At 36.8% G+C, this 16,106-nt stretch overlaps 1 protein-coding gene across 1 annotated transcript; it reads left to right on the top strand.

Moving 5' to 3' along the window:
- The first annotated feature begins 5,638 nt into the window (after nt 1-5,638).
- entpd2a.1 (ectonucleoside triphosphate diphosphohydrolase 2a, tandem duplicate 1) lies at nt 5,639-15,977 on the top strand. Its single transcript, XM_059550791.1, has 9 exons — nt 5,639-5,838; nt 11,013-11,130; nt 11,928-12,078; nt 12,793-12,952; nt 13,058-13,285; nt 13,383-13,646; nt 13,941-14,060; nt 14,326-14,460; nt 15,219-15,977. Exons 1-9 carry the CDS (start codon nt 5,710-5,712, stop codon nt 15,420-15,422), a joined length of 1,509 nt encoding a protein of 502 aa, XP_059406774.1. The 5' UTR covers nt 5,639-5,709; the 3' UTR covers nt 15,423-15,977.
- Nucleotides 15,978-16,106: the final 129 nt, after the last annotated feature.

Raw genomic sequence — 16,106 nt, forward strand, 5'->3', positions numbered from 1 at the left:
GAAAATCAATATCTTCATAATTATTTAATAAAAGAGCACTAGAAGTGGTAGGCCAGTATTTGAGAAACACAGAAAATCAGATATGAGGATTCACTACAAGATTAAGAGCAAAGGTCAGCCGGCTGTCTTCTGTAATTAACTATGAAATTTCACATTGAATGCCCTATTAAAAAAATAATTATTATTATTTGTGAGGGCACTACTGAATATTTGGTTAAATACCAAGCGCATATTTTATTTACATTACTGTTTTTGATGTGAATATTTTCTATGTGCTGTATGTTTTATGTATTACATATAATATTTCAATGGGTGTACCACCATGAACAAAATTCATCACTCAGAACATTCAGTCACTTTCAATATTCAAAAAGGTATGAAATATGCCACAATAATGTTTATCATCAGTATCTTGGCACCACTTTGCTCTCATGGGGATATTGCACCGTGTGAGAGCATGCACAGACATTTGTTTCACTGTCACGATCAAGGCAAAAAAAACAACTGACAATCTATTTTCATCTTCTGAAATATGTGGAAGCAGTTGTGAGTTTTTTACAGTAGGTGCAAATAATGTACTGTGGGAAATATTCATTCGTATCTACTGCCACAGTCTGATGGATGGAAAGTATAATTTTTTAAACCACTGAAATATAATTATCATTGCACAATCCGCCTCTCACATTAAACAGACATGGTCACAATCTGGTGTGGAGAAGGTGCTGTGCCAAGACAGGAGAGGAGGAGCTGTTCTGAATCTGTTTGCTTTGACATTCTGAGCAGAAGTAATCCAAACAGGAGTTCAGTGAATGGACAAACCCTGGGGCATCTTGCAACCTGATGCTTGTATGTCTTCTTAAACTAGCAGTCCTACTGCTTCTACATCAACTGGCGAGGTAGGCTTTTATTGGTGTTTATATTGCATTTGTGCTGTTTTATCGCTGCCATGGTAGACGAACCACGTATTTACCTCTCACCAGAATCTAGTTAATGTGGTATTTCAGTAAACAGGGGTATTTTTGATGCACCCCTCAGTCAAAAAAAGCCACAATACATGTCTAGTTTATTTTTAAATATAATATATTCTATTTAGAGTCTATTTCAGGTCATTTGTTGGTTAAAAACTTGATCAAAATATGTTGGCATATAAGGATTGGATTTATTACCCAGTCAGTATAAGATATTTATATGCATTTCAAAGTTAGGAAAAGTAAAGCCTGTCAAGCTACAAATTAATCATTATTTGAAGCAGTTAAGCTACAGTCAAGCCACTGTATAAAAACAGTAGTTCGCTACACTACAAGCTACAAACAAAAAGTGGCTAACTACATTAAAGATACCAAGGGGAATGTTTTTATAAATAAAAAGAAATATATAAACAATAAAAAAAATAACAATGATAAAATGTATAACTTAATCAGAGCCATAAAGACATTATTTTTTAGAATGATAGTAGTAAACTTGAGCAGGTAAATTCATACTGAATAACTGCAACAAAATCACCCAGATTTACATAATCAATCTGCAATTATTGTAACAGTACAGGGAGGCTGAACGAGCTGATCAATTTAAAGGGTTAGTTCAACCAAAAAATGAAAATTCTGTCATTGATTACTCACCCTCTTGTCGTTTCAAACCAGTAAGACATTTATCTTCGGAACACAAATTAATCTGAGAGCTCTCTGCCCCTCCATAGACAGCAAGGATACTTTCACGATTGAGGTACAGAAACGTATAAAGAACATCAGTAAAGTAGTCCATGTGGCATCAGGGGTTCAACTGAAGTGTTGTAAAATAACATATTGCTATTATTTTCTTTGAACACAAAAATTATTCTTGCTGCTTTGTACAGTATACTCATGGTTGAACCCTGATGCCACATGGACTGTTTTACTGATGTCCTTGCTACTTTTCTGTGCCTTGATCATGGTAGTATCCTGTTTATGAAGGGTCCAAGAGCTCTCAGATTTCATTGAAAAATATCTTAATTTGGGTCAAAGATGAATGGAGGCCTTACGGGTTTTAAACAACATGAGGGTGAGTATTTATTGACAGAATTATCATTTTTGGGTGACCTAACACTTTAAAAAGTCGTCGTTGTAAAATTGTAATTTAATATCGAGGTTAGCATTGGTTTTTACACTGGGGTTATGAAACCATACTTTGGAAAAACAACTCTATTAAAAAAATGAACTTTCACACTACTGAAAATGTAGTTCATTTATACCCTAACACTCATGAATTCTATATCTGAAAATATTGTTTACATACATAAGCCCTAGCCAGACCTGTGCATCATGAACTACAATATTCATCTCATCTCTGCTGCCCTACCACTTGTTTTTCCCACAGCAGGCAGCTTGGAAGAATCTCTGTGTACTCCCCGTACAATGAGCACAGCACAAACAAAATATCTCGTCGTGTCTCTGTATCCACATCAGCGCCCAGGATCTGTGCTGAAGAGATCTCTGTGGAGGTACACACATCTCACTGATGAAGGCTGGCAGAACGGATGCTTCCTGGACAAACAGCGCCTTCTGCTGGGCAGCCTGGTACTGCTGGCCCTGTGTGGCATGGTGCTACTTCTGTTGTGGAACTACCAGTGTTTCATTGTTAACCACATGTGCCAGGACCCAGAGCACAGTTCGGAGTATGTGCTGTTTGATATGGATCAGCAAAGGCTTTCTTCATATGGACCAGCCTGAATCTGTGATGCTGAATAAAGCAGCTTATAAAGACTGTTCCAAAGGGCACACAGAGACTGAGGTTGGGGGGGATAGAAACAGTGTTTATAAAATGCACAGAACCCTATATCTACATTTGAGCTATTCATTTTATCTTTAACCTGACACACACACACACACACACACACACACACACACACACACATATATATATATATATATAAATATAGGCTGCAGTAATGTATAGTGAATTATTAGTAGCACTTGTAGACATATGAATCTAAATTGATTGAATTATAATAGCTCTGTTCAATGATTCATATATTTTCTGTGGTTATAATTTGTGTTTATGTCGCATAAGGCATGCACTTAAATTTTAAATAAATCCTCCTGGCACACAAGCAGTCATTTTCTATGACATAGACTATGCATCTGCTCATGGTTTCCGATACATTTTCTGCACTGCAGTATGAGCGCAGTGCGATAATGGTCATGTTACACACCTTTGATGTTTTTGTAATTTGTTTACAATCCTGGTGACTTTTTTTTTTTTTTTTTTTGCAGAATCCAGAGATAAGCGTTTTATTGTTTGACGCAACACAACCTGCCATGCAGCCCTGTTTCAGTTTGTTTAGCACTTCACACACATCTGCACTTCAGACAGCTTAAACCAGTGGTTCCCAAACTTTTCCATTCCACGACCCACCTAGACAAGTGTAATATATTTCACGACCCACCAAAATATTAAAAAAAAAAAAAAAACAACGAGTGAAATTACTTTAAACCTAATCTTACTTAAAATTTTTATGACAGAAATTAAGTATTTAAGAAAAATAACCATTTTATTTTAGAGTACAACTGAAAATTTCACTACAAATTTACAAGTTTTAATTTTTGTTTACTGGCGTTAAAATATGTAGTGTCCATAAAAACGTGAAGCAGGCTCACTCCAGTGAAGTGTGATCTGCGCTGCTGTGTTTTGTTGCATTCATGATCCTTCCGTGTGTGTCGGCGAGAACGGAGCACAATCCAACACTTTTTTAGAAAAGCATAAGAAGCAAAGCAGAACTATCTAAAACAGTTTGGAGATTAAAATAATTGTGAAATAGGTAAAAAAAGACCGATTGAACCTTTTAATGACATTGCTCTGAGACCTTCAAAACACGCAACGCACACGGACTTAATTGCAATTTGAAAATCACACTAAGGATATTGCAGTTCATTATTAATGTTGGTGGGCTATATCGTTGTGATGAGTGGGTTCCCAGTTCCCGCCTCCTTCTTCCTGTGATTGTGAAGATTTTAATGTTTTACACTGGTGCCGAAGCCAGGGAGGAAGGAGGGGCGCGCTGCCGAAGATCCTTCGCCGCTGGGGTGAATCCGCAGTGCCATCGAGCAGGGCGAAGGAGTCTGCCGCCGAGGGTGCTCGATGTGGTGGGCTGGAGTGAGTTGCCGGGGGGGGGGGGGGGGGGGGGCGAACTCACTCCAGCCCACCGCCTCGATGACTCCTTCGTGGAAAGAGGTGGGAACCGGCGGACAATCAAACAAAGTTTTAATAACCAAATAAACACAAAACAGCGCGACAGCCCCTCTCGGATGACTGCCGTGCACAAATAAAAAACAAACACAAAATAAAACCCAGGCCTGGTCCTCTCTCGTCCTTCACTGTCATCGCTCCTCTTTTGTATCTTTCCGATCTCCTCCGTGGTTCTTGAGACCGGTGAGTGTTGCTCATTTCCCAATCACTCCACCGGCCTAGCTCTGTTCCCATGGCACTAGGCCCCGCCCCACTCGTCACATTCGTGCAGCCCTAGACTGAACTGTGTTAGTGTCTGTGTGTCATTGAAACGCAAAATTAGCTGCAGCCAAGTGACTTTGTGCGACCCACCTTGTTCCATTCCGTGACCCACGAGTGGGTCGCGACCCACAGTTTGAAAACCCCTGGCTTAAACCACACATTCAAAAAATGAAAAAAACAAAAGCCATTGTAGCTTTCATCAAAGCATGAACTTTATACGATGCACAGCTTCCAAGTATGAGTGCAAATGGCTGTCAGACATTGTGTGTGGAACACTGTACACAAAATGCAGTGAGGTTTTTGTGACAAAAGTTGACAAAATAGACTAGTGGGGCCAGTTGTCACACAGGCGTGTTGTCACAAGGGTTATATCTCAGTAAATAAAATTTAAATTTAGAAGTATGTGTGTGTGTGTGTGTGTGTGTGTGTGTGTGTGTGTGTGTGTGCACTCTTTTAAGAAGCGGTTTACAAATGGACATAAAAATTTTCTATAAATAGCCTACTTGATTTTCTCTGAAATTTTGTTAATCTTCTTCACCACTCAAAATGTGAAGGAATATAAGCTGCAGGTAGAAAGATTCTGTGAATTTTGTCTTCCTAAGTAAAAATATAATATTATAATCATATAATCAACCACACTAGTATACATTCACTGAATTCAACTATATAATAAAGGTGGATTTTTAAATCAGTGGCTATGTGTCTTTTAAGATACTTTGTCAGGTTGGAGGAAACTGTCACGTGTGTTTTAAATGCTATTTAATTTTGCACAATACATTATTTCTAAAATTAATTGCGCAAACGAAGATGCACAATGATTTGATAGGACTATTTTAGTAAGCTACATTTCTGTGCTTCGTTTTAATAGCCTGAAAACCACATTGGCTACTGTAACCCTTATAGAGCGACATGCTATTGGGGTATGCTGTCACAAATGTAAACGTGTGTTGACCGATCTGAATATTTTGCCCCGGGCAGTAACTATTTAATGTTTAATAGCTTTCATAATCACTTGAAGCAAAGTAGACTATATGATTTATTGGACTACACAATCTAACAGCGAGAACATGTCCTGTTGCGCCACGAACACATGACGAGGAACAATAATGTTAGTGCCATGCCCACTTGGGTTTGCCGCCTGTATTTAACACACGTCACAATACCTGACTTGCCAACGAATGTCGTCGCAGACGCGGTCATTTGTCTTGTGCGGATCGCGTCGCTTGGATGGGGTCCATGGGTAACCAACAGCAATGCCGGGTCATTACTGCTACCGCGGCTCTGTTTCTGGCAGTCTGTGGCATTCTCCTGCTCGTCGTACCCACTGAAGACCTCAAAGAGCCCCCAGAGTTTATGGTAATAATATTTTTTCTCATTCGTGACACACACCGGCTACAAATTTGAAAGAGGCGAAGGGAACATTTCAAATTGCCGCGACGTTACGCTGCGCTCGTTATACGAGCTTGTGAACAAATAAGCAGCGTATCTGTATAATATCGATCCGTTTCCGGTAGAGCAGAGATAATAACGAGCGCTTCCTCTGCATGTTTCACCTGTCTTGTCTTGCTCAAGGTGCCTCAGAAAGCTCTCTAGTTTGGACCACCAGAGAAACCATGCAGAGTCTCTCAGATTGAAAACGGCAACGGTTATAATAAAGACCTTTTGGGTGATTTTTCCCTCTTTCAATATAGCTGTCGTATAATTGTGACCCTGGACCACAAAACCAGCCATAAGTAACATGGTTTAGAAATAGCCAACAATAGGTTACATTGAATGGGTCAAAATGATAAATTTTTCTTTTATGCCAAAAATCATCAGGATATTAAGTAGGCTAGTCCTAAAGCTCATGTTCCATGAAGATATTTTGTACATTTCCTACAATAAGTATATCAAAACTTAATTTTTGATTAGTAATATGCATCGCTAAGAACTTCATTTGTACAACTTTAAAGGCGATTTTCTCAATATTTAGATTTTTGCACCCTCAAATTCCTGAATAAAAAAATTATCACCAGAGTTAATGTGGATGACTTTTAAACCATTGTGAGAGGAGAAACTGATTTTGGTAGCTTATGATGTGTGATTTGGTGACCAGTGATCTATAATGAATCCGTGTTGGTCACCCTGCTGAATATCTGCAGTTGTTCACATCAAAACAGTATGCTTTATGAGATACTAAATAAATACATTTAATCACCACCAGTGTGAATTTTTGGTAACATTTAAGCTGTTTTGTGTGTGAAATAGGGGTAAAGGAATTGGGTAACCTATAATGATGCCTTTTCAGGTTTGATGACCTTGCCGTGTATCTGCAGCTTGTCACATCAGACCGAAATGCTTTCAGAGGAATGAAACAGAGGAGACGTTACCTGAATGTAGGTTTAGAGTAACATTAAGGCCACAATGAAATAGAGAAGGAGGCAATATTTTAGAGCAATATGCTTTCTGGGATATAAAACAAAGACATGTTTTTTTTATTGCACAATACTGCCACTTTCCTAAATGTAAATGTAGTGAAACAAAATAATAGAATCACAAAATTAACCAAATATCAGTTGTTTAAATTTAAGTGTATATAAATTTGTTTAATTCACTTTTTTTAAAAAGAAAAAAAAACAAAATAGTTCATAGTCGTCCAGTTTGGTGTATGCCATTTCAGAAAGGCATGGCAGGCTGGTTTGTGGAACATCATCTATGTCAGCTCAGAGCTAATGATCATAAATCTGACATGGTTCAATGTTAGTTTATAATAGAGTACAATTTAATGATCATAATCCATCAGGACAGCCTTAAACATGTCACAGTGCTTAAAATAGACCCTCACAAATAATGAAATACATCTTTACATACTTTTTGTAAATGACCACCCAGTTATCATTTAAAGACAACAATAAAAGTTTAGTGCAGATGATTTGTAATTTTATAGAATCTTATGTTTAATAAAATCATTCACAATAGATGTTCTTGTCAGTTAGATATTGAAGTTAGTTTCATTTCTATTTAATGTTGTCATACAAATAATAAAGTTCAGAATGACAAAAACTGTTACAACAATAATATTTCATGACAAATATTAATCATTAGTTGCCTTTGCCTGCATGACCATTGAATGTTATTATACCTGATGGCCAACTTGCCAAACTAAATTAAAAAAAAATTGTAATCTGATAGTAGAAGTTGAGCTATATTTCTCCAGCTGCGCTCTATTTTTGATTTAAAGTCTTATGCACATAAAAGCTCTTGGTCATATTGGCTGGATCTCATTGTTTGTATTTCCAAGCCATTTTGATTCAATACTTTAATCCCTTTTCCTTCTTAGAAAGCACATTAAGAATTGTGCTTTTGAAGATCTGGGAATTTTGCATATAGTACTTGTTCCAATATTTTCCTCGTACACACCCATTACTGTTAGATTACTTAACAGTCCTTCATCATATTTTGACAATTCCGTTTAGCTCCAGGGTAACATCATTTCTTGAATCCTACGTACACAGATGGCTTATGGCACAATCTAAGCAGAGTCACATTGACATAGAAAGGCAAACTTGAACATGTTTTAAGTCGCCTATTGAACTTAAGAGCTGCTAGACACCGTTATTATACTAAGCTAAAATGGCTGTATGCAAACTGTAGGCAAAGTCTGGACGGGTAAGATATATGTACTTTGAAGAGATTATCATGGTTTGCATGAAATGAATAAAGTTCAGGCAGTGTCTTGCCCAAAATACACAATCCTTTGGGAAGCATGTACTGCAGGTGTGTGCGTTAAAAGGAAGGGATGAAAACAAGAGTCTGTGGCATATGTAAATGAGGCTTGTTATTTCTTGATCTTTAGGTTGTTAAAAATGTACAGAGGTGGGTAGTAACGAGTTACATTTACTTTGTTACATTTACTTGAGTAATTATTTGGGGTAACTAATACTTTTCGGAGTATATTTAAAGATGGGTACTTTATACTCTTACTTGAGTAAATTTTTTGGGGGAAAATCTGTACTTTTACTTCGTTACTATGGGCGATGCTCCTCTCGTTACTTTATCTTAATGCAATAAATGTTATAAATGCTTCAGTTTATTCCAAACGCGCCGTCTACTTTTCTCTGGGCAATGAGCGATGCCCGTTCACGAATGATTCATTCTTTTGAGTCAATTCTGTTCAAAGGCTTGATCAAACCAATTGGCAAACGAGTGAATTGGTTCATGAAACAGTTTGAATGAGTCGTTCAGTTCCCTGCCGCACGCGCTGAGCATCTGAAGTGGTTCACTCGGAGTTGTAACGTTTAAGAACAGAAAGAGCGTTGAAAACGTGGCTGGAACTGCACTGAATTGAAATCTGCAAAGGCTATTATTTGCTAGCGATGGAGATCCTTATTAGATGAACACCGCGTGTGCTGTCTACTGTTTAACGGGTAATAACTTGGGCTACATTCGATTACAGTATACGATACCTCTGACATTAGTTTGTTGTACGTGTGGCTTATAACAGAGGGGAGTCAAGTTGAATGCAGCTTCCAAAAGACAAAAAATAGCCGATTAAGATTTTATTAATTTTAATACAATAACACCGGTGCGAGTAGGTTCAGCAAGTCATATCATCAGCTGCTAAATTAAGATCTGTAATTGCTTGCTGGCGCTGAGCCAGAGATGTGTTTTTACAGCACTGCGCATTATAACCAATCACACATGATTCTTTTGAGCTTATTAAAGCATTGGCCAATCAGAGGTGTTCCGATGAGTCATCGCTAAAATGCCGGTGCTTCCTTCACTCGCTCACTGACTGAATACCTCTTTCTGGCGAATTCTCTCGTCAGAAACAACAAAGTGCAGATGTGTGTACGAATCTTTAATTAAGATATTGATTTCACAGTGTTAACAGTTTCAGTGATTTTAATGGGAGTTTCTGAGAGTGATTGAAATCTAGACTGTCAGTGAAAATGATCTTTGATAATGTAAATGTTATTTGCTCTCTTTCTGAACAATGAAAGATTAGTAGCAATATTTATATCACATTAACATTCAATGTTAAATTCACATTTAATATAAAGTCAGTCGTATTAAAAATATGTTATGGCATGACACCTATATCTGTTACTTAAGTAAACAGACAGGGTTTTATAATAAATTACATAAATTGGAGTAAAGGCTGATGAAATATATACATTTATACACACACACATACATTACATACATTTTATCTATATATCTAAATAAAAATAGGCTCAGTATATATGACCCAAAGTAACTAGTAACTAACTACTTGAGTAGATTTTTTATCCTATACTCTTTTGCTCTTACTCAAGTAACTATTCAAGACTAGTACTTTTACTTGAGTAAATATTTCTAGAAGTACTTTTACTTTTACTTGAGTACAGTTTTTGGGTACTCTACCCACCTCTGAAAATGTATTATAGTCATTGAGCAAACATTTTACACTACTTCAAAGAAATGTTTAAGTAAATCATATTTGCAAAAGATGTGAGTCATGTTCACTTGAATAATCAGCATTACATTATGAATTGTCTAAGGAGGATGCCTGACCATTTAAAATTCAAAATATTTTTTTAAAGTTAAGTTTTTAAAGCAACAAGGTGCATCTAGTAGAGTTGTAAACTGGACAGGTTAATTAATCAGAAAACCTCAAGTATTAACTGCATCTAATATGTTTACATTTATCAACCGTAAGTTACAAATTCATATTCTAACTGAAGAGGAGATTTTTCAGTAAAAGCTAATGTAGTTCTCACATGTCTTATTCTCAAATACACACCCTGTTTTTAACAGCATGAGACTTTACATGAAATTACCTGGAGCAGGTTACACCAGCTATGTGCAAGTTATCATTTCTAGTTAGTCGTAAATCAGTCCTATATTGGAATTCACACACTACTAAATATTTAAGTGTTGCACCATTAAACTAAGTTAAAGTGTGACTCTGCATAGAATCCATCATCCAGGAGTGAAGTCTGGAATAAAATGGCAAACTGATCAATCAATGATCAATAAACTCATGTCAGACTTCAATCATGTAGTTTGGTGCATGTTTCAATTTAAAAAAATAAAATACAAATATTTTATTTATTTTAAATTGCCATTTTTAAAAAATGTATTTAATATATTTAAAAATGTCATTTTATTCTGGCAAATCTGAATTTTCTGCAGCCATTACTCCAGTTATCCCAATATGCTGATTTGGTGGTCAAGAAACGTTTCTTATTGTCAATGTTGTGCGTTTTTTTTGTTTTTTTTTGTGAAAACTGTGATGCAGGTTTTCCAGGAGTTTTTGTTGAATACAAAGCTCAAAAGAACAGCATTTATTTGAAATAGAAACCATTGGGGTGCCATTTATAAATGTTTTATTGTCACTTTTGAATTTAATGTGTTCTTTTTTGCTGGATAAAAGCATTTGCATGAAAACAAATTCAAGGTGTGTCTGTGTATGCATGTCTCCCCTTGCAACCAAATTCTTGTCACCACAGGTTTTTTAGCCTCAGCCTCTTTTTTTTTTTTTTTTTTGCTGTTGTGTTTGTTCTCAGTATGGAATCGTCCTGGACGCTGGATCCTCTCATACGTCTATGTTTATCTACAAATGGCCAGCTGACAAGCAGAACGGTACCGGCATAGTCAGTCAACACAGCGAGTGTCATGCCAAGGGTGAGTATTTTATGATAAATGGCTTATGATGTTCCTCATTTAAAGTGTCTTGGATAAAAAAATATCTGGTATGAGATTAAATGTAAATGTCAGGCAATAAGACTGAAAGAAAAAGAATAGTCCAACAGGGATGTGAGATTGCTAAAACCTTGTGCAATACTGTAGCTTAAAATAATTGGTTTTGTCTACATTTTATTCTTTTTTTTTTTTTAGAAACAATTTCCCAAATCTTTGTTTTAAAATGTATCACACTTGTCAAAAGTTACTCACAGAACAGTCATTACAAAATCCAAATGACAACATCAAATGTTTTAATTCATTATATGAATTGTAGTAAATGAATTCTTGATTCACTGCTTGAACATTTGCATTGAAGTTCATTTGGACTGATATATGGAATTGTTAAGAAGAGTGCTGAATTGCAACACATTGTTGCCCGCTTCCTTTTTTTCGTGGTGGTGCCTTAAGTTTGCCCTTTTTAAAATTTCATCACTTTGGTTCAGTCTTCCACTCTTCTTTAGAGATCTGACATTCACAGAATTGGGATCTTGAACTCTTAGTACCCCTCAAATATTGCTGAGTGGCAATGTTCTACGGAAACATCTGGAATAGTCACCTAAAAACATGTCTGGTTGCATTTATGGTAGTCAAGTGTCCGTGGCATTCCAGGCAGTGAAATAGGAACTGATAGTTCTTGCCCATGCAGAGTTCGTTAGATATTAAATGGAATTCTGTTAATCTTTTCAAGTTGTCTGATGAATTAACCTCTCTCTCCCTCTCTCACTTTCTCTAATCAGGAGGTGGGATCTCCAGTTATGCGGGTAACAAAGGAGGAGCAGCCAGTAGTCTTGAGGAATGCATGGAAAAAGCCATGCAGGAGATCCCAAAGTCAAGACACAAACTCACCCCTGTGTATCTCGGAGCCACAGCGGGCATGAGACTACTGCAGTGAGTCAGAAAGCTCATCGCTTTTTGATTAAAGCTGCTTTTATAACCACATATGACAAATGTATCATTATCCTTTATAACTTACCTCTTATAACTTGCAATACACACTACTGTTTGTTTGGGATCAGTAAAATTGTAAAAAAAAAAAAAAAAAAAAAAAACATGAACCCTTTTGATCAGCTAATCTATCAAAATCTATCAGCTAATCTGATGCATAAAATTGGTCAAAAGTGACAGAAAAGTACGGAGCCCCACACATGACATGCAGGAAAAAATATAAGGCTAAATAGTGTGCACAATTTACTAATTCTATCCCTCAATGTACTAAAACGTGCGCACGATTACTATAGCGTTCCCTCGTTTTACTATTGCTTTTGATTTATAAATTGTGCGCACAATTTACTAATTCGTTCCCTCGATTTGCTAAATCGAGCGAACGCAATAGTAAATCGAGGGAACGCAATAGTAATCGTGTGCACGTTTCAGTAAATTGAGGGAACGAATTAGTAAATCGTGTGCACAATTTTTTTTTTTTCTTGCATGTCATGTGCGGGGCTCCGTAGAAAAGTTATAGTGTTACAAATTGTTTAGTTCAATGTAGTGCTGTTCTTTTGAATTTTCTATCCATCAAAGAATCATAAAGTATAGAAAGAAGAGATTGTATAAACAGTGACATTTTTCAGAAAAAAAATGCACGTGTGTCCTATCACACAGTATTTCTAAACCTAAAGAGTCAGATGAGGTTCTGAAGGAAGTGGCAGACAAACTGAAGACCTACCCATTCAGCTTCAAAGGGGCCACCATCTTAAGTGGACAAGAGGAGGGAGCTTATGGATGGGTCACAGTCAACTACCTGCTTGAGAATTACATCAAGGTACAGTATATTGTTAGCCATACTGCATATCTCACAACATCTGAATGTCCTTTACTAAATTTGGTACTGGCCATTACCCTACATTTTTCTCTTTCATGTCTCTAGTATGGTTTTGTGGGTCATTGGCTGTCTCCAGGCAGAGACACAGTTGGTGCTCTAGACTTTGGTGGAGCTTCTACTCAGATCACCTTTGAAACTAAACAGACGGTGGAGAACAAGGACAATCTGATGAATCTGCGGCTGTACGGACGAGACTATCAGATTTACACTCAGAGCTTTCTGTGTTATGGGAGAGATCAGGTGTTATTCAGACTGCTGGCACTTCTGATGAAGGTTAAGTGCAGACCTTTAGTCTAAATGATTAAGCTGATTAACTGATTTGATCATATTTAGAGTGTATCTTCTGATGTTTTCTCTTTATATCTCATAGACTCAGGGTTCAGACCGCTCCATAGTTCACCCCTGCTATCCTGCAGGTTACAGTGACTCCGTGAAGCTGAGCAGTGTGTTCGATACTCCATGCAATAAAAGACAAACTCCTTATAAACCTGAAGATGTCCTGCAAATCAAAGGCACAGGGAACTATGATCAATGCCTGGGAAACGTTTCTCATCTCTTTTCCTTTAACAACTGTTCTTATTCCAGATGCTCTTTTGATGGAGTCTTCCAGCCCAACATTACTGGAAACTTTATGGTATGAGTTTCTAGAGTGCTTAATATGGAGCAAACCCTGTGCATTTAGTTGATTTATTTTTTAAATATATTTTATCAACCAACATAACATGGAGTTTATTTCTTCATCTCTCATGCCATTGGTAACATTAATGTCTTTACTGGTTAACATGTAAGCAGTTAAGTGAGACCACTCTAAGCATTAAAATAAATCATGAATTCCTTTTCTGGACACTCCGTGTCATGATTGCATGTGTCACTATTATGATTATGCAATCTGCCTCTCCATCACCATTTTTTTCTTTCTCTGGCACAGGCATTTTCTGCATTTTTCTACACACATTCCTTTCTTCAGGAAGCAACAGGCATGAGCATCACATCCCCAGAACATTTAGAGGAAGCTACCCATGTTGTCTGCAACATGAGCTTTCAGAAGGTACTGCCCCTGAGCTAATTTTGAGCCCTGCTATTCTGAGATGACTTTCCCCATATCTCAGCAACCAACCATTGATTGAGTCTCAGGTTCTCAGATTAAGAGAACTTACAGTACTTTATCTTATATGGAGATGTTGTTTGATATATTCACTGTCTTTTTTTTTAATGAAGCAGTATTGAATATTTAACTTATTTATTTAGCCAATGTTTATTAAATGACTTTCAGATATTCCTCTCAAATTTCTCTTTCTTTTTCTTTGCCCTAGATGACAACAAAATTTTCGGGTCAGGAAAGCCGTTTGAAGGACTTCTGCACAGTCTCTGCCTTTGTGCAGGTGCTCCTGGTCAATGGATATGGCTTTGATTTTCGATCCTTCCCGCACATCTCCTTCCTGAAGAAGGTAGTCAGACCTATTTGCAAAAACTGACACAATATACCTCCTTAATTCACATTCCCTATTTATAGGCATACAACATTTATTTTTGATATCACCAAACTCTCTAATTCTTCAACCCCTTCCTTCCAAACATTTGTCACATGGAGAGCACTTTTCACTGTCCAGTCAATTTCACATGAATAAAATCAAGTACTAGATTTCTTTTTATTCCTAATTTAAAAAAAAACAGGAGTAGATTTTTGTGTTGATTTAATGGAATAGTTCACCAAAAAATACAATTTGCTGTAAATTTACTCACCCTCAGACCATCCTAGAATTATTTGGTTTCTTAATCAGAACAGATTTGAAATCATTTAGCATTGAATCAGTTTTTCACCAATGGATTCTCTGCAGTGAATGGGTGCCATCAGAATGAGATTTGGTAATAAAAGCATGAAGTTTTTCTCTTCACTGGACAGTAATTGATGGATTATTGTAATGCTTTTATTGGCTGTTTAAACTCTCATTCTGATGGTACCCAATCACTACAGAGGATTCGTTGGTGAGCAAGTGATGTAATGCTAAATTCCTCCATTCTTTCTGATGAAGAACCAAACTCCTCTACATCTTGGATGGCCTGAGGGTGAGAAATGTTTTGAGGGTTAGTAGTATTTTCAGGAAATTTTTATTTTTGTGTGATCTTTTCCCCAAAGCTTGGTGAATAAGTAGACCCCTCTAGGTAAAAAAAAAAAAAGAAGCTGACATGTTGCATTGGTTTGCAGGCGGGAGGTACATCTGTTGGCTGGTCCCTTGGCTACATGCTAAGCTTAAGTAACCTGCTGCCCGCTGAAGATGTTTTACTGAGGAAATCACTGCGCTCCGGCGCCTGGAGTGCTCTGATCGTCCTCTTTTGCTTCCTTCTTATTGTGGCGCTATATTTTTTGTTGCGAGCCATCCGAAAGAAAGACACTGGTAATGTCATTTAGAGTTCTTTTGCTCCCTATGTACATTTATAACGCTTCTGTTTACAGTGCATTGAAAACAACACAGATGCACAAAAGACTTTTTGTATCACATTTCCTCAAACCTATCTCATTTCAATCACCAATTTCTTATTAAGCACATTTTATATAAATGATCATTTTAGAAGAGATTGTACAACAGGAGACCTAATTTTAGAAGTGTTAAATCTAATTAATCAAGAACATTCATTTCAAGATGTCTATTTTTTTCATAATGTTGAATGTTTATGTATACTATGCTGTGCCTTAATATCATATGATGTATTCTTGTTTTGAAACCTTTTTCTAGATGTATTTGTGTGCTATGCAATGTTCTGTAAACCAAAGTCAAAAGCACTGAAACATTCAAAATGGAAAATCTTGAAAATTTTACTATGCAAATAGAAGAATGTATTTGATTTTGAAATGTAATTGGCTGCTTCTATTTCTGCTGAATCAGGAAAGCTTTTGTAATATTAAATGAGTTTAAGTGTTTACTAATTTTCTGTACTTTGTAGATATAATAAAACAATGAATGTGTTTGGCCTTTAGTCCTTGTATTAATGATGCTGATGCACAGATTTTGGTCCAATTAAATGCTCTCAAGAATGAGAATATCCCTCCACCTAACACCACCCGCAGCTAATTATGTTCAAGACTGATGTAACC

The sequence above is a fragment of the Carassius carassius genome, chromosome 5 (genome assembly GCF_963082965.1).
Source record: "Carassius carassius chromosome 5, fCarCar2.1, whole genome shotgun sequence".
NCBI lineage: Eukaryota > Metazoa > Chordata > Actinopteri > Cypriniformes > Cyprinidae > Carassius > Carassius carassius.